Source organism: Pholis gunnellus, assembly GCF_910591455.1.
Source record: "Pholis gunnellus genome assembly, chromosome: 18".
Taxonomy (NCBI): Eukaryota; Metazoa; Chordata; class Actinopteri; order Perciformes; family Pholidae; genus Pholis; species Pholis gunnellus.
This window is the reverse complement of record NC_136545.1, coordinates 13,166,759-13,184,903: the sequence shown is the minus strand read 5'-3', so window position 1 is coordinate 13,184,903 and position 18,145 is coordinate 13,166,759. Positions and strand designations below refer to the sequence as shown.

Sequence of the window (18,145 nt, the reverse complement as noted above, 5' to 3'; positions counted from 1 at the left end):
CATATAGCAAAAAAGATCTGGAGTTGCTACATTCCTGAAGATCCCCAACTTCCCCCAGCCAGAAACTATTCAAATAATTTTCCCCCTAAAACTAACATGACCATCAGGGCTATAAACAATACCTTATTTGGATTTAAAATACCACTGTAATGAGTCACTGAGGTCACTACTTGAGCATAATTTTTCCCTTTCCCTCAGTTTTGTCTCATTGCATACTACCCTTTCGGCACATAAGAGTTTCAGATCTCAGAATCGGCTTTATTGGCCATGTATGCATACGCATACATGGAATTTGACACCGGTTTCCACTTCGCTCTCAATGCACATACACACATTTACAATAAACAAGAAAAAAATATATATAAAAAATAAAACAAGGGCAACAAAAAAAGTAGAACAGATGTAAGTATAAACATTTAACAACTATGTACAATATAAGTATAAATATATATATGTACATAATATATATATATATATATATGAACATAAACCTATAAAACAACAATGGCAATGGAATTGTGGTGGTATTGCAAGTGGTGGTAATAGAGCAAACAGAGTGCAGTATGTCTGATTAATTGTTCATCAGTGACGGCCAGCGGAAAGAAGCTGTTCCTGTGTCTGGTGGTTTTGGCATACAGTGCTCTGTAGCGCCCTCCAGAGAGGAGGAGGTGGAACAGCTTGTGTCCAGGGTGTGATCTCTTCACATTTCTTACTACGGGGTTGTTGCTCCCATACTTCCCAAACATACGCGTGGATGTTAAAGCTAAATGCCAATTCTCTTTTGCAATGTCTAAATCCACAAACATTGATTCAACAGGTACCATGTATGTGCTCAGTTTTCTGTGTTTTTGTCTGATTGCATTCAGCACCTGTAGCTGTCCGCAGTCCTGGAGAAACAGTTCCTGATCTGAGAAAGCATCATCATGAGCTCAGAGGGAGCGGCACATTGTTGATGTTGGGGGTGAAGGGTTAATTTGACATTACTGCCCTCCAGTGGTTTTCTGCCAAACTTCTGAGAAGTAGCAGAGGCGTTCAGATCTGCTCTGCTTCATGTTATGACATTGATTCCCAAGTTGTCTTTGGACTTACAAAAGAATACTGGTTTTGTGGACTTTTAATTTCAAAGTTTTTAAACAAAGTTGTTTTTCCAATAATGCTTCTAATGGAAAGAAGAAACAGTAACTGTCTTATAAAGGTGTACCAGTGGTGGAATGGAACTTAAAGGGCATTTACTCACTGTACTTCAGGAAAAGGTTTTACTTTATGCTTCTACTGTTTACTTACAGAGGGAAATATTGTACTTTTACTCCATTACAATTATTTAACAGCAAAGATGTTATAGAAAATGTACATGTATGAAACGATGATTGTCAGACAGTATAGCTAATTAAGTGCAACAATTTAACACAAACGTGCCAGACATTTAATTATTCTAGTTTCTAAAAAGTGAAGATTGGCTTCTTTTCTGTTTAATTATTTCTATTTTAAATAAATTTGAGGTTTGGACAGTTGGTTGGTCAAAATGCACGGTGACGATGTCATTTTGGGTCTGGATAATTGTGACGCCATTTCTCATTTATTGATGAAATTGTACAACCCAAACGATCGATCGATCGGCAATATATTCAGTAGATAAATCCATAATAATCATTAGTTGCAGCCTGTCATAGCTTTCAGTCTTGTAGCTCAATGGATGTCTAGAGGGACTGACTTGATTCCAACACGCTTCAATAAGATCCAACATACTGTATATAAGCAATGCATCACTTACTTGGTGAGTTGGTTGATTGAAGGTCTGGGTTTGAGTTGCAGCAAGCGAGTTTGTAAATAAATCAATGTTTAAACACTGAAGTAATGAACACGTAGCGTTCACGCTAGCGTAAACAACGGACGTTAGCATAACTAGTTCGGTTGACGCACGAGACACCTTAGCAGTGTCAACTAGCTAACCTTAACGTTACAGTAACGTTATATCAGAACAAAATAATACCGCTGAATGACAAGCAGAGCTGTCAGTATGAGAGAAACATCTCTTTACACACTTAAATTAAACTGTCCTGCGAAAGGTTTTTGCAACGGTTTAAAAAAATATATCGTCCAGTCGGGACGTTCACATCAAAAACAAGTTAAGAGCCAAAGGAATGCAAAGAAAAGGTGCAAAAAGGTAGTTACGCTTGCAGCAAAATAAAAAGGCTATTATTAAAAACGTAGGCCTTAGTTCAACATAAAAAATATATACCTAAACACGATCCTTTCTTGTCATACAGCTTGATACGAGCGGTAGACAAGAACAACTCTTGATGGTGTCCTCACGACACACCTGTGTGTTTTACTGATGATGGACGCGCAGTGATTGCGTCATTTGAAACTCAAACTGCGACGCCTTGTAGTTATTTAACAAAACAAACAAAAATGGCTCCTACACAGCCTTATATAACGTAGTTAAAATATGAGCTCCACCTCAACGTACTACAACAGTAAAATGCTGCTTTACACATTAATGCATGATAATAATCTAATGACATGATATAGAATAGTAACGGTCACACGGTGGCCATTTTATGCTACTATAATACTTTTAGTACATTTTCCTGATTCAACTTACTTTAACTTAAGAAACATTTTCATTGCAGGACTTTCAGTGTGTTCTCAGATCCTACACTACTGAGTTTAACACAACACAATGTTAAGTGTTTTTGAGTTCTGTTGACATATCTTATCTTATCTAATGTATTACTTATTGTACTTAGTTGTAGTATGTTCTCAAATGCAAACAAAACATAACCCCGCTGAGGCATAAAAGGACAAACAGGGATTTTCAGTTCTGATCATATACTAATGCAACAGAAATCACAAAATCATACCTTGTTTAAGTCTATTTATGAAAAGTCTATTGCAGAGTCAGAAAGCACAACAGTCAAACTGTAATAATTGGTTAACTGAGCATATAACATTCATACAACATGATGTCAAGTATTTCTGGAGTGAAAAAACAGTCCTGGATCAACCAGTGTTATTAATATTTTCCATAAAGAGTATTCTTCACAGATCAAACTGATGCTATTAAAAAGATTTTAAAAATACAACCATCATCAGTCAAACTAAATGCTGTTACAGCACCACTGTATAATATGATCAACAGATAAAGTTAAATTATCTGATTATCTCTCAATCAAAATCTATTGAATCATGAAAACTATAAAAGAGAGAATCAGCAGCTACTAATAAAATAAATAGAAATTGATGCCTTTCATAACTGCATATGGAGGATCTTTAGCTGCTGCTCATATTTACATTAGAAAAAGGCATTTCTTCACATGTTTAGGTCATTTAGTGTTTTTTGGCAAAGTGTGCCTTGTGTCAATGCAGTATGGTGATACTGCGGTCCGTCACGGCAAACGCCGGCAGCAGCGCGGCGCTGAAGTGATGTGTGACAGAGTGCAGCACGGTGCTGGAGTCCGCCTCATAAAACAACAGCGTCTGACTCGGCCAGTCCAGCAGCAGGCCGATCCTCTGGGGTTTCCTCGCCACCTGCAGGGGCACCTTCTTCCCCGCGTGGCAGAAGGAGTAGTCCCCGTCGTAGTGAGACAGCACCCAAGACTGGCTGTTGTGGCCCAGTCGGGCCCCGTTTCCAGAGCCTTTGCGCTCCAGAGAGGTGTAGCAGACCCCAACCTTAAAGGCACCACTCTGACCCACATCCACCACCCAGCTGTGGGTGCCAGAGGACATGGACAGTGAACCCAGTGCGTTGGGCCAACAGTCGAAGCGTGCTGGGTCGTACAGCTGCAGTTGGCGAGCTTTTTTGTGAAAGGTCAAAGTGTATAAGTCGTCAGAGAGGGACAGGAGAGGGCTCACTGTGCGCTCATCAAACTTTGATGATGATCCATAAGCTGAAGGAAGAAGAAAATGATGGATTGAATGTCATATGCTGATGCATTACTATAAGCAGACATGTTTTGAGGAAGCTTGAGAATTCTTTACTTTAATTAAATCCTTTTTCTTTTACTGTAATGGCACAGCTTGCTCTTCGTCACACACACAAGGATGTCAAAAATTATTGTTGGTCACTGAGCTGGTAACATCCGTCCACCCTAATTACAGTATCACGCTTGTCCACCTTCAAGATTTACATGAACAACCCTTGATTTTCTCTAAATGTTCTCCCATGTTTAGATTAATTTTAACTCCTGCTCGATAACACAAAAAACATCCATGACTTTTTACAATCCTGCTATTTCCAGCCAGGGAGCAAAATACATCAGGACAATACATAGTCTATGTTGATAAATGTGTATATTACCAATATGTGCAATATATTTCCAAAACTACTGCGCACTACTACAAGTCAAGAAGGTTCTGTGTGCAAAAATACAGAAAACCAAAGAAAGTCAAAGATCTGCACAATTTTCTCCAATGCAAACACCATTACTTATGATATAAAGATATGAAAGTTTTAAAGAAAGCAATTGATACAGCTGTAAATAGTCACTGAAGTAAGTACATTTACTCTGGTACAATTTTGAGGGGCTTTATACTTGTATACAGTGTAGTGGCAAATTTATTTTTAGGTACTTTTTACTCCAATATAAGACATTTTCACTTTTGTCATTGAAATGTTCACTTGTACAGTTTCTCAGCGTGTTTCTGTTTGGAGCATAGATACTATTTCTTTCTGGATCTATATACAGTATACTAATTACCATGATAGATGTATGTATTAACCCTGTATGCTCCTGCTGGATCTGTCACGTTGTGCATCAAGATTGAATACAAATCTACTAACCGTTTGGCCCCAGCAGCACTGCAGTGGCCCACAGAGCTCTCAGCAGCTTGCTGTCACTGCAGTCTGGGTTCAGGTTGAGCTGGTCTGTGTCACATGGCTCCCCGACCCCGTCGGCCTCCTCCATCCTGACGCGAACACACACAAACAGCGAGAGAAGAAGAGATGTTACCTCTCCGGTGTCCTAAACAAGAAACTAAATATTCACAAGCAATGGCATGTTTAAAAGATTACCTGTCAGATATCTCCTGGACACTAGTCTGAAAGACAGGAAGAAAGTGATGAGTCTTTTGGGCAATTTATGTTCATTATCAAGTTACTGGATTTCAAGCACAAGTCCCTCTATTGTTCAAAAGTCTTCCCCAACATGTCCCATCTCTCACCACCAGCTGTGCGTCTGCAGTGTGTGTCAGCGTGTGCACCAGGCCGGAGCGCGTTTGCGTCAGCCTCGACAACGCCTGGCTCCAGTGGGCCCTCTGGGTGAGGAGACACTGCTCCACTCGCTCCTCCTCTCTCTGCACCTCCTCCAGGAGACGCTGCTCCTCCTCTTCCAGGGCCTCACGTGCTGCGGTGACCTGAGCCAAGATCTGCTCCCTCGCCTTGCTCGCCACTACCTACGCCAAAGGGACAAGAAGGAATATTAGACAACTTGTGGTGCAGGGGAGAAATTACATGTTTGTTGAATCAAATTGCATAATCAACACCGTATCAATATGACTGTAGTCAAAAGGTGATTTGTAAGTTTCTAAAGCCCATATACTTTATTGTTGTTATGTTTCCAAATCTATAAATATCTTTATAGTTTATGAGCAGATATGCTTTGAACCTTGCAAAACGAACCATTTAATCTACAAATTGACCATTACACTTTCCTAGAGCCCAAACTGACATCTTGAAATTGGGATTAGATGAAAAACATTACGCCACAACCAATGGATATTCAATTTACCATGAAATAGAAACACAGAGAAATCCTGATATTTAAAAAGCCAAAACTGATTTTTTATTTTAACAAGGAATCAAATTACAACGAGGCAATTATCATCTGAACCTGCAGCTCCCATCGGTTTCACAGAGCTTTATAGTGAGTCTCAGCTCATCGCTTAGCTTTCTGGTCCAGTACTTTAGGTTTGGTTCACTCTCATCGCTCTACTAGCGTTGTTTTCGGACAGTGAAAAAAAAAGCTCCAAAAACCCACTGTGATCTGCTCCGCACCAAACGGCAGACACAGTTGGCCGGTGAACAAAGTGTTGCGTTCACAACTTGTTATACCAGTTATTGCAAGTTTACAGTAAGTAAGAGGTCTAGTCAGGAGGTTTTAAGATTTTAAGCAAAGTATCTCATACATCAAACATTAAGGAAACATGTGGGTCAAACAGTGTCACCGCCCAAGTTTCTGTTGCTCTCAAGCAGCCAGACACTTGACGGGGGCGCCCATAAAAGCCCAGAGGTTGTTAATGAGTTTCACACAATTGACTTCCCACGTCTAGCCATAAACAATAAACAAACACACCAATGGCTACAGAGATTCACTGACCCGATTTCTAACATAAAGCAGTGTTTTCACAGTGTGGAGTACCTTTGTTTTACGTTGACACACGTATCGGTTTGGTGATTGGATTCTTGCTCAGATAAGGTGTCACCGTGTTTGTTTTACCTGCCTTTGCTGCTTGCTTGAGGTTGGATTTACTCGTGCTAACTTGTAACCTAGAATATTACACACTCATGTCCGTAGATCTGACCCCTTTAGACACCCATTGTGTTCAGGGAGGTTAATAAATAGGCTATGGGTGCACTGAAAGAGGCAACCTTTGCTTTGTTGCTCGGTGGTAAGAAATTGACTGAATCAGCAAGTTATGTATGACTAGTTAACCATTTTTATTTATCTTAGGTACATCTGCTAATTTTTGACTTTTTAATTTAGATTTAGGAAGTATCTCATACTGATATTTCATGCTGTGTTCCTGCACGTTTTTATGATTTAACATATTAAAACATGTGAATGAACATTAATAAAAAAACACATGCATTTTCAATGAACAGCCTATGTGGAGTGGAGTTTTCTCACTATATAATTCCTTTAACAATTTCCTCTCCATGTTGATGTGACAATAATGGTTTCACATGCAGTGAAGTGGTGAGACAATTAGTCCAAGAATCTATTTCATTCTTTATCAGCCAAAAAGCCAACCTGGTTCCACCTTCTCAAAGGGGCAGCTTTACAGCTTTTCTCAGTTTTATATCATTATAAACTGAATGTCTTTGGGTTTTGGAACAGCTGTTCAAACCAAAGAAGCAATTTTAAGAAGAGCTGGGGTGTTAGTTTTTGCTATGTTCTTGTAGATTTAACAATGAATCGGATACTTGAAGAAATAGCTAACAGACGAATTGACAATTATAATAATCCTTAGTTGCAGATCTAATGCAAAGAGACTTATTATAGGCGTTTCCCAACACATGTCCGTAAAGCACATGTAGTCACATGGGACTTTTTCATAAAGCCGAGCCAGCCAACATCAAAACAATGTACTTGTGAAACAGTGTAGCTTCACTGAGCAATGTGTACCAGTATTATTGGGGCTGTGTGTGTGATCATTAGTGGGAGGTTGAGTGGGAGGGGATCAGTGGTATTTCTCACCTGAAGCTTTTGCTCTTTGGCTGTCAGCGTCTGGTCGATAAACCTCTCAATCCTCTGTGCCTGCAGCTGCATTTTTTCACACACATCCACCAGTTGGTTCTGGTGAAAATACACACACACACACACACACACACACACACACACACACACACACACACACACACACACACACACACACACACACACACACACATACACACACACTCATCAGCTGGAGACGCAACAAGAAAATCCTGTCTTTTAAATTGCCATGCAGAGCAATCAGCAGGAAAGACAACATGCAAAATGTGGCACACCCAAGAAAGAATTATGAGATAAGCATATTACACTGTTAAATATGTGAACACAGTTTTTCACACATTATCAGTCAGTCCGCATTGCTTTATAACAGCTACAATCCTAAAAAAGTGAGTGATTGAAATAGGAAAAATCTACATTTTCTCTCATAAACAAAACTTAAATTGAGAAAAAGAAACATTTTAGCTTTGCGGTGAGGTAACATGAGTAAAAACCTGTCAAACGGTTGAGAACAGGGGGAAATAAACACCTCACAAGTCATTCACACAAAATGAAAGTAACCTTCCTGGGCTATTTGTAACCCTGCATGTTTCCTCAGTAAAGAAAACATATTTGCCTTGTACATTTCCAGAGCTTTATCTTACCACAGCTCAGCCAATATATTAAACAAGAAATAAACAGGTGTTACATTAAAATACAGTAAGCTATTAGTATAGGCCTACACTCACCCTGACTGCGGTTACTCTGGTGGCCAGAGGGGTCACAGTGTGTCCGTGGCAGGGGCCCACGATGGCGCAGTGAGAGCAGATGAGTTTCTGCTCGGTGCCACAGAACCAGTCGAGCTCAGCTTCATGCTCCACACACACCTCATATTCACCAGAGAAGATCCCGGACTCGGTGTCGGCGGTGGTCCCAGTCGGTGAGGTCGCCTTCGCGGTGTCCGCCGCCTCCTGCTCCTGCTCCTGTTTCCCACCGCGGCTCAACACGGAGAAAATAGGCTGCTCAAAATCCATCTCCTCCGTTTTGAAGACACGTGAAGTCTTATCCGAGCCAGTCGGTGAAGATGGGCATGTTAAGTCGCACGTTACGAGCTCCTCGGTCATGGCACAATAACGCAACAGGTGCACTGGCAGAACTGGAGTCGCACCTCGGTCGCCTCGAGCGCTGTAATACAGGTGTAACAGGTGAGCAGAACACGGAAGTAACACGGACACCAGAGGTCAGAGCTGAGAGGGGAAAAAAGGATTCTGCTTTGCGGGTTTCAGTTGTTTGATTTGGGCGTGAACTGATAACCGTCTTTTGAGTTTTGAGTTATATGATGTAAAAGTAAGATAGATATCAATGTGCATATTACAATATTCTTCTTCTTTTTTTTTTTTTAGCTGGCCTTAATTTCATGTTTCTCTTCCCGTATTTGTCTTTATGGCCCTAAAACTTCTCAAATGTCCAGCTTTGGTACAAAGTGAAGACCAACCACATCAGCTTCAAGTTTTCAGATTTTGGGAGCATAGTTAAATTGTTGTGTATACAATGGAGAAAAACTGTAATGCAACAATACTTTCATCAGTGAACCAGTTAGTGATTTAATAGACATTTATTTCGATGAAAATCTTCAAGATTGCCAGTTTAAGTATTTAACTATTTCAGGTATTTCAGTGAGAAGTGGTAGTTTTTACTATATGCACATATTTGCAAAATTTTACAAGGAAAACGTGGAGAGTACGCCTATTAATTTGAATGATTTGTGGTAGTTTAAACTACCACAAACAAAAGGTAGCCTGTCTTTAACTTCAACGCTTACATTTCTTTATGTAAACCAATTTTCATTTAAAGAGCTGCTTATCTAAATATCACAATTAAAATCACAGGATGTGAACCTGCATTCCTGCATGATGTTTAGAATACATTTTAATAAAGGACATGTAGGCAAGACAACATTTTATTTGTTTCAAGTTCTTTATTGTCATGTGCACAACAATTACAGAGAAGCAGTTGGCAATGAAAGTATAGAGGCTCAATCCAACCAGCTCATTTAAATATGTATCAGAAAGAAAACGTTCAAGTAAAAATGGGAATCTAAGTTTGCTTAAATCCATATTTGAATGACTTTCTTTTACTAAGAAATAGATATTACAATACAATTCTACTGAGAGTTGATAAACATGTCATCCAACAATATTATTAAAAGGACTATTTTCCATAATTAATTTTTCTTATACTGCAGATTGTTTTTTGGACCATTTTTGGCATTTTATTTGCTATATCAGTCTGCTATTCAAAAACTACCCTTGTATTCTCATTTGAAAATGTCCTAATGTTTACTAGATACCATTGTGAGAACACTGTGGAAGAGCAATCACATTTTCCAGGGTGGATATAGGTGTGATAGATACCGTGTCATCACATGTGGGGATCAGCGGTGCAGACACACCTCAGAGACGGCTCTGTTTAGCAATCCAGCGAGCAACACCCACTGTCGGGAAAAGCTCTTGAATCCAGAGAAAATAACCTCAAATGTACTTTACAAAACATGGTCTTCCCTTATCAGGCCCATTCATTTAAAGTGGCTGTGCAGTCAGTTGGGTTTGGTTGCAACCAGCATCCCAATGATTATGTTTTCATTTTAAATCAACATATTGTTTTAACTTTAGAATTTACCTTTTCTACCCATGTCCTTATCTTTCACCGGTGGATGCCAATAATAATACGTTTTCTGTTCTTAAAATCCTTGAAGAGCAGGACAAGAGGTTTAAATCAAAGGAAAGTAAAAACACATGCATTGATTATCCTTTTTGTATCCCTCTCTATCCCATGACTTTTTAAACTGAGCTTAAATAAAATACTTTTTTGTTAAAGCTGCACATATGTTTGGAAGGACAGAGATCAAATCTCAAGAAATTCAAACCTTCACGAGGAACGACGCACACATCCCACTCCTCCCAGCTCCATGTGAGGAACTGAATAGGAGTGATTGACAGAAGAGTCATGCCTTCTGGCTAACACAAGGTGGTGTTCCACACATTTCACTTTGAAATGGGAACAGCAGAGGCACAGGGCTGCCATTGTTTCCGACACAAAAAGCTGTTTTGTCATGGAAAAAAGTAGGAAACCCAAGATGTGTTTTCATCATGAAACAAACAAGGGATTCCTGTGCACTAAGTTTGTTGTGGGCGAAAGAAATTACTGCTTTTTATTGAAACTCAATCAACACTTTACTGTTTCAAAGCACTTAAATTCATTAAGTTGATGAGTGTTGGGACATCTCTGGTTTTGAGTCATATACGATTGGGATAAGATTTGTTTTGAAACCTTACCAATGAATCAAAATATAATTGTCGTGTTAAATGAAACCCATGTGTTTCCAAAAAGTCAGAAAACTGAAAATAGATTAAGTATTTCACCTGACAGCAACAACACATTCATAACATGAAGAATTACTGGAAACTAATTATTTCAATAGAAACTCAGAAAATATTACAAAACCTGATAATTTATGTCACAAATAAAAAGTCTCTGTAATACAGATCCTGATCTCCAGAGGGTGCTCACACACTGAACTGAAAGTCATGCTTTATCACCGTACAGATGTGTTGGGAAAGAAGATGCTTGTGTGCTCACTGCATCACGTCCTGGATTTTATTCACAGTGATGAATGCAATTGGATACATCCTCTCGTGTGCTGCCATTTGAGCATCAGAGTTGGATATAGATGGACGTAGATAGATGGATGGATGGACAGACAGACAGACACTTCATTAATCCTGCAAGGGGAAATTTGTTCGCTAAAGCAGCATTATGATACAGGTAAGCAATCAAAGTAACAGAGTACAAAAATATATATATTGAGTATAAAAATGCACAGTATATATAATATAAATAAGAGAGTAAACATATTAAATAGCATACAAATGCACAATATATGCATTGAAATAGAATAACATTAAATTAACAGGTAAATCCAACAGTACTCCGCTCTCTTCATACATCCTTAATAAAATAACTTGCCATCAAACATTTCGCGCGAAAATGTCTGGAAGTGGTCACGAGAGTTCAATGACGTAATAACAGAAACAGGCGGTCGTTGAACAAACAGTCGTTTTCTATTTGACGACACGATAGGACGCGTCGCGTTAGTAAAAACCCGCAACGTCGCGTTTGATTGGATGGTGTGATTAGCGGCTCGTCCCGCCTCGCCCCCCCAGCAGACAGCTCGGCTTTCCTGCGCCAGCAGCGGTGTGTGTCACCGAGGTGCTGCCGGAGAGACTCGGAGTCCAGGGCGAACAAACCCCAAACCCAAAACTGGCATCGCAGTGGGTGCTGAGGGGCTGAATACAGCTCCGGTTGGATCCCTCTCTCTGTCGCCACCACCACCTCGTCCTTCCCGATGTCGGATTTCAAGCTCGGGATCGTGCGGCTCGGCCGTGTGGCCGGGAAGGTGAGCAGGATCCCAGGACTGCCATGTGCGGCCGGTGGAGGGCCCGCGAGGGACCACAAAAAGGCGATGGAAAATGTTTTTTTGTGCGGTGTCGAGTCGGTGCTAGTCAACAGCTTTATGGTTAGCTACCGGTTAGCCGATGCGGGAGTGGCGCGTCTTGACCGATTTTAACTGCATTTGAACGGATTAGAGAAGCCGGCCAAGCCAGACTGGTCCACAGTCTCGCTATGAAGCTAACGCTAACTAGCACGTAGCGGGTCGCGTTAGCCGTTACGTTAAACGGCGGAATATAGCCACAAAAGTAAACACACGGGTCCTTATAGTGTAGTTACCAGTGTCGGGTTGAAACTGAGACGATACGTATCTTTCATTTCCACGGGTGGGTCCTCTCATTCCCACGGCCGGTGGTACAGTTAGCAGTGCAGCGCTAGCTGTGTTATTTAGATTACACGGTGGAAGTGTCTGCTAATGAGGAAGCCATTGCCATGCACCAACTGATTCTTTTGTGCAACGTGACAAAGCACCGGCTGGACAGCACACTACTCCACATCTGTAGCCCAAAACAGCGTCTTTTTTAAAGCTTAAGTTGGAGAGTTATAGTGAGTTACACTAACGTTAAAGAAGAAGCTCGTGTCACTAACACTCTCGCTCAGGATAGACTGTGCGGACACATTGGTTTGCCCACCTGCTGGGTGGCAGTGCTCCGTGTTATTTACATGATGTCACACCTAGTTGAGATCTACACAATAGTCTGGCAGTCGAGACAAAGTGTCACATTGCATGTTACGACCTTTCGGGTATGTGGACCACACCACTCGGTGCTGTTGTGTGCCACGCGCAGTGTAGCGTGGAGCTACTTGTGTTGCTATCTTGTCACGTGCATTTGAAAGATCTACTAACAGAGTTTCGAGATTAAAGTTTGGTTTGTTCACAACACGTTAAGATAATTTCCATCTCGATGATGTTTGTCTTCTGCAGCTGTCACGTGCAGGGAAAACTCACCATAAAGTGCTTATTATTTGTGAATGTTGTCTCCTGCAAACAAGCCACTTTTATGAAGTCATGTTTTTGTTGCAAGTCCGTTCAAACCAGTTAAATATACACACAAGCCCCATTTGGGACCGATTCATTCCTCAGGTTGGTTAATAAATATGCAGCCATGCTGTCTTGTAACTTAACTCAGAGTTCTTGACAGCTGAACAACAGGAAGTGGTTCTGCGATAGACACGTTATCAAATTCTTCTATAAATGATCACAGATTGAAGTCTTTAATCATTTACTTGTTGTGAATGCTGCTCCTGTATGTGTCGTGGTTGTTGACATTAAAGTATTCTTTCTCCATTCTTTCATTTCAGACAAAATACACACTGATTGATGAGCAGGACATACCGCTTGTGGAAAACTATGCATTTGAGGTAAACTATGAAGAACTGCAACTTTGTGTGTCGTGAGAAGTATTGCTGATGCCACTTTTCTGACAGTGCCGTTTTGTAAAAATATTACATTATGTCTCTTCCAGGCGCGCATGGAGGTAGATGCGGATGGCAATGGAGCGAAGATCTTCGCCTACGCTTTCGACATCGGCAAAGGCCGATGGGCAGGCAGGCCTTTGCACGAGCTGCTCTGGTAAGTACTTTGATCATTAAAGCGGGTGTGGAATAAGCAGCATCTGGGCTCAAGACATAGGCGAGCATATAGTGGCCAACATGCAGGCCTAGCAGTCTTGCTAACACATCTACATGAGTGGATCTCATCCTAATCAGTTGTTTTGTAACTGGTGAGAGGCTGCTTGACTTATGATACGTATGTCTTGGCACAGGGAGAAGCACAGAGGAGGCATTGCCCCCAGTTTTCAAGTCATCCACATCAACTCTGTGACGGTGGACAACCGGCTAGACAACCTGCGACTGGTGCCAGTGGGCTGGAGCCCCAAGCCGGAGGAGATCTCCAGCAAGCAGAGGTAGGACTACAGCTAAGAGCCGGACACAGAGTACCGCACAAGCCGTATGTTTTGTGTGTCTGCAAAGCCGGGCTGATTCATCTTCCCTTACTTGTCCAGAGAGCAGTCTCTGTACTGGCTGGCCATCCAGCAGGTACCGGCCGACCCTGTGGAGGAGCAGTATCTGGAGCTGAGCCGCACACGCTACTACAACGCTAACGGGGAGCTGGTGGAGGAGGAGGAGTGCTCCTGCACCTACTACGAGTGTCATTATCCTCCCTGTTCACTCATCGAGAGGAGGGTATGTACTGTGGAAGATTAATGCTATAGTTATAAAAATGTTTCCCCCTCGTTGTACCCAACCAGACGTTGATACTTGCTCCTCGTCTTTCAACAGCTCCGGGAGTTCAACATCTGCGGTCGCTGCCAGGTGGCGCGCTACTGTGGCTCCCAGTGCCAGCAGAGGGACTGGCCCGCCCACAAGAAGCAGTGTCGCGAGCGCAAGCGGGTGCTGGCTCTCGAGTCGGAGCCCGAACGATGATCTGCTTTCATCCTCGCCTGGGAGAGGAGGAGGGAGAACAGCGGGGGGGGGGGGGGGGGGGGGAGGGGGGGAGAGATAGGGTTGGACTTATGGGAGGGAAGCGGCGGTGCGGGGGAGGGCGGGGGGATCGCTAAGAGACAAACGACGGAGGACAATGTTGGTTGCTTGATTGTTGGACGGATTGAGGCGGTAAGAAGATGGAGGGGAAGGAGCATAAAGCGAAAAGACATCTGCCACTTTCCAGAACTGGTAACTCTCCATAGCTTGCTTGCTGGATGACGGGAAACGGTATTATTATTATTTTTGTCATTTTTCTCGACGGGCGGAGACCCTCGAGATCGACCTGCTGCTATGGTTTTGTATGTGAGGGGGAAAAAAAGTTGTCTTGTTGACGGAACTGGACAAGCTTCTTTGGACCACGATATAGACTGTTGTCGTCATCCACTTTAGTTCCTCCACCCAGCCGCTGGGTGTGGTGACGTCTGTGCAAACGGGGGACCCCGGGGGGATGGGGGGGCTGCAGTACCTTGTCGTTCAACTGGTACGACGGGACATGGACCTTTTCACTGTATCGCTCCCTCTCTGCACACGGCCGCTGTCTTCATGGTCATCGACACCTTAGCCGCCTCCCCTTTCCTGTTGTACTCCCCCGCGCAGCCAACCACGACGCACGTCAAAATTGATTTCACTGATTGAATCACACTACCAGTATTGAGTATGTGTGTGTATGTATGTATGCGTGTGTGTTTGTGTGTGTGTGTGTGTGCTGCCATTATGTACTGAAGGACATTGAAATGGTCTACATGGGTTTTACGGGCCGGGTTAATGTATGTCTTTTCTCTTATTAAAGGGGCCATATTACACCGTTTTAAATTTCATATTTAATCGTAAATTGATGGGTTAAATATGTTCACTGTTCTATAATAAAGTAGCTGCCAAATAAAAGGCTAAACATTTTTTTCCTGGACATTTTCTTGACCCATGAGTTAATTTATTTTTCTACCAATTTGATCGGACTTATGTTGTTTGAGACGGTACAACGTTTTAATCACCACTTTTTAAACAATCCTGTTATTTAGAAAGCTGTTCCTGGTGATACCAGTACTTTGTCGTGATCGCTCACAAACAAAGCTCGTTATGTTGGTCACGGTGTAAGAAAACTGCTTTCTTGTGATCTCAATATTTCATGTTCTCAAGACACAAAGTCTGATGATTATCTCTACCAAAGTACTATGACCTGTAGTTTTGGCACTCCTGTATCAACTGGTTTAAATCCCTCCAGTCTTAGTTTGCTGTTTAACAGACACCTGTCTTTTCAACTGTATGTTTTGCACCTGCAGGGTTATGGTATGCGTGCGTGTTGCGGTCAGGGGGGGGGGGGTAGTGCTCAGTTTCTTGCGTGAGAGTTTTGCTCTAAGGTTGTTTTTTTAAGAAATTCTATCATTGGAGCTATATTTATTTAAAACATTTGATTGTGAAACATGTTTTTTTTTTTTTTTTGTCGTGGTGATATTTGAAGGCAAATGTTCTAAAAAAAAAAAAATAACAAAGTGGACGATATGGGACCTTTTTACGTCTTGTTGGGGGGCAGGGAAGAGGACGGAACACCTCGACCCTGTTACTTCTGTTTCTGTCTTTATCCTCGATGAACGAGTCCTCTGTGTTCCAGTTTTCCATGAAAATACTGCACACCATCATTGTCACTAAAAATCTTCCACACGAGAGATGTCTTGGAGTGTAAAACTTGAATCCCCCCCCCCCCCCCCCTTTACACACCTTATTGGTAGATTTTATTTCGAGAGTGGTTTTATGAACTTGTTCCGAGTCACCTTTTATCCTCGATCGCCTGCCTTCCTTGTATTACCGACAACGCACACCTGCTTAATGTGTCCTCTTGTATCTTAGGGGAGGAGTCCAGACACACGGCATGTAATCCACAGTTGTACATGCGACTTGATTGTTTTTTTTGTATGTGTGCGCGAACAGGTTTTCAACACTGCACTAAAGATTTGGCTCCCTTTGTTAGCTGTATTTGTCTTAGATGGGTTGAAGGGAGGGGTGTGATTTGGAGTGTACAGATCGTGTCTGACATCTTTTTGTTTCGTAAGAATATAAACATTAATCACCTAGAAATAAAGAGCTACAACATGTGAATGGAAGTACAGTTCGGGGGGGGGGGATAACTGACCGTTGCTTTTCCAATGTAAAATGATAATAAATAAAATGAACCTCATATGTTGGAGTCAGCTTGTAGAGTCCTTAAACTGTGAATAACGATAAATGTAAGAGGAGTATTATTTATATTTTATCATTTCAAACGTTCAATTCAAAGTTGCTTGTGTAAGAAGAAGTTAATAATTTGTACATTTTGGTCAAAGTGGAAGCTCCTTAATAATGAAAGTTAGTTTAAAGAAATCGACCTGAAGAGTCTAAAATGTAAAATGAGGTTTTATAGTTGTTGTGATATTTATTTGGTTACACAACTTTACTCGCACTGTTCACACAAGAGGTTAATGAACACATTTACAAACTTCTATCTTCCTACAACTACATTATAGTGTGTTATAAACCATATATTAAATGTTTTCAAATGGCTTTTAAATGCTTAAATTAAATAAGGGTTGATTGTCACCAGTCATTTTTCATTACACATCCCCTGACCCTGGACTTTCACACGCAGAATGTTACAAATATTTTGAAGATTCACCAAAGTAGGCTATATAATTGTAAATTAAATATCTTGACCGTGATGGTGCCATTTCTTTTACAGTTTTCTTGCTTTTTATTAGGTAAACAATCAATTATTCAAAACAAAAGAAATAGATAATGAAAATAATCATAAATTGAAGCCCGAATTATTTCCCTATATATTTGTGTGATGTGATTTTATATGCACTTTGATATTTGATGTTCGACTCAAACCACATTCAAGTGAAAAGGCTGTTCAGTCAGATGAATATCCTCCATCACGACCCCCCCCCCTTCTGATGTGATACTGGGTTACATGTTACTCTCAAAGACTGGAACGATGATATTACTCCCGTTTAATCTGATTTACCATCTGCTTTGTGGACGAATGGCTTCACTGAGACATCTTGCTAGTCCAGCTTCAACGGTGCTAACCACTGAGCCACCTTTAATACTTGTAGTGAATTTGTTGTTCTTTTTACCCTGTGTTTAAAATACATCTTTTAAAACATACTAATCCCTTCATCAACTCTTTGGCTTTATCACTTGTATCTCTGGAGTCTTTCTATTCCTTCTCGTGTGTCACAAGTAACAGATGTCTGGTAGGTAACTTAAGCCTCTGTGTTGTTACTTGTGTCTCAGCAGTAGTTCAGCCTCTCTCCATCTGCCTCTTCTTCTTCTTCCTCCCGCTCACGTCCAGCCTCCAGCAGAACCCTTGAAGTCACCGCGGTGTCAAAGTTCAACAGAGGGGTCGCGTCCGTCAGCAGGCTGTGCTGTTGTGGCAGGCCCCTGAAGTCAAACATGGTGCGTAACAGACACAAAGACAGGCGAGAATGAGGACTTATTTAAGCTCCAACTTAACAGTTACTCTGTTTACTGGGCCTTGAACGTCATACTGCTGCAGGTAATGTTTTACATGTATTAGCAAGTGTTGTTACCTAATAATAAATATCCTTATTTAGTGACCAAAGATGAGCAAGATAATATTAAAGCACCAAATTCATCTTGAGTGTGGGAAATGATCTATAATGATAGATAGTTGGTAGCTCTGGTGTATATAACATATACTTACTATAACAGCACATCTTTTTCAGACAGGAGGATTT

At 41.4% G+C, this 18,145-nt stretch overlaps 2 protein-coding genes across 3 annotated transcripts; one reads left to right on the top strand and one right to left on the bottom strand.

The window, feature by feature from the left end:
* Positions 1-2,881: 2,881 nt before the first annotated feature.
* On the bottom strand, positions 2,882-8,544 carry bspry (B-box and SPRY domain containing). Of its 2 annotated transcripts, none has more exons than XM_079178725.1 (6): positions 8,165-8,544; positions 7,419-7,517; positions 5,164-5,394; positions 5,015-5,040; positions 4,784-4,908; positions 2,882-3,890 (listed from the first exon to the last, which is right to left on the bottom strand). In XM_079178725.1, the coding sequence occupies exons 1-6, from the start codon at positions 8,537-8,539 to the stop codon at positions 3,361-3,363; spliced, it is 1,386 nt and encodes a 461-aa protein (XP_079034851.1). In that variant the 5' UTR covers positions 8,540-8,544; the 3' UTR covers positions 2,882-3,360. The 2 variants fall into 2 exon arrangements, with proteins under 2 accessions (XP_079034851.1, XP_079034852.1); XM_079178726.1 differs by having other exon boundaries at positions 8,303-8,544.
* A 3,125-nt stretch (positions 8,545-11,669) lies between these two features.
* zmynd19 (zinc finger, MYND-type containing 19) lies at positions 11,670-14,367 on the top strand. The gene is made up of 6 exons (XM_079179473.1): positions 11,670-11,871; positions 13,227-13,286; positions 13,391-13,497; positions 13,691-13,831; positions 13,931-14,111; positions 14,208-14,367. The coding sequence occupies exons 1-6, from the start codon at positions 11,821-11,823 to the stop codon at positions 14,349-14,351; spliced, it is 684 nt and encodes a 227-aa protein (XP_079035599.1). The 5' UTR covers positions 11,670-11,820; the 3' UTR covers positions 14,352-14,367.
* The last annotated feature ends 3,778 nt before the right edge of the window (positions 14,368-18,145 follow it).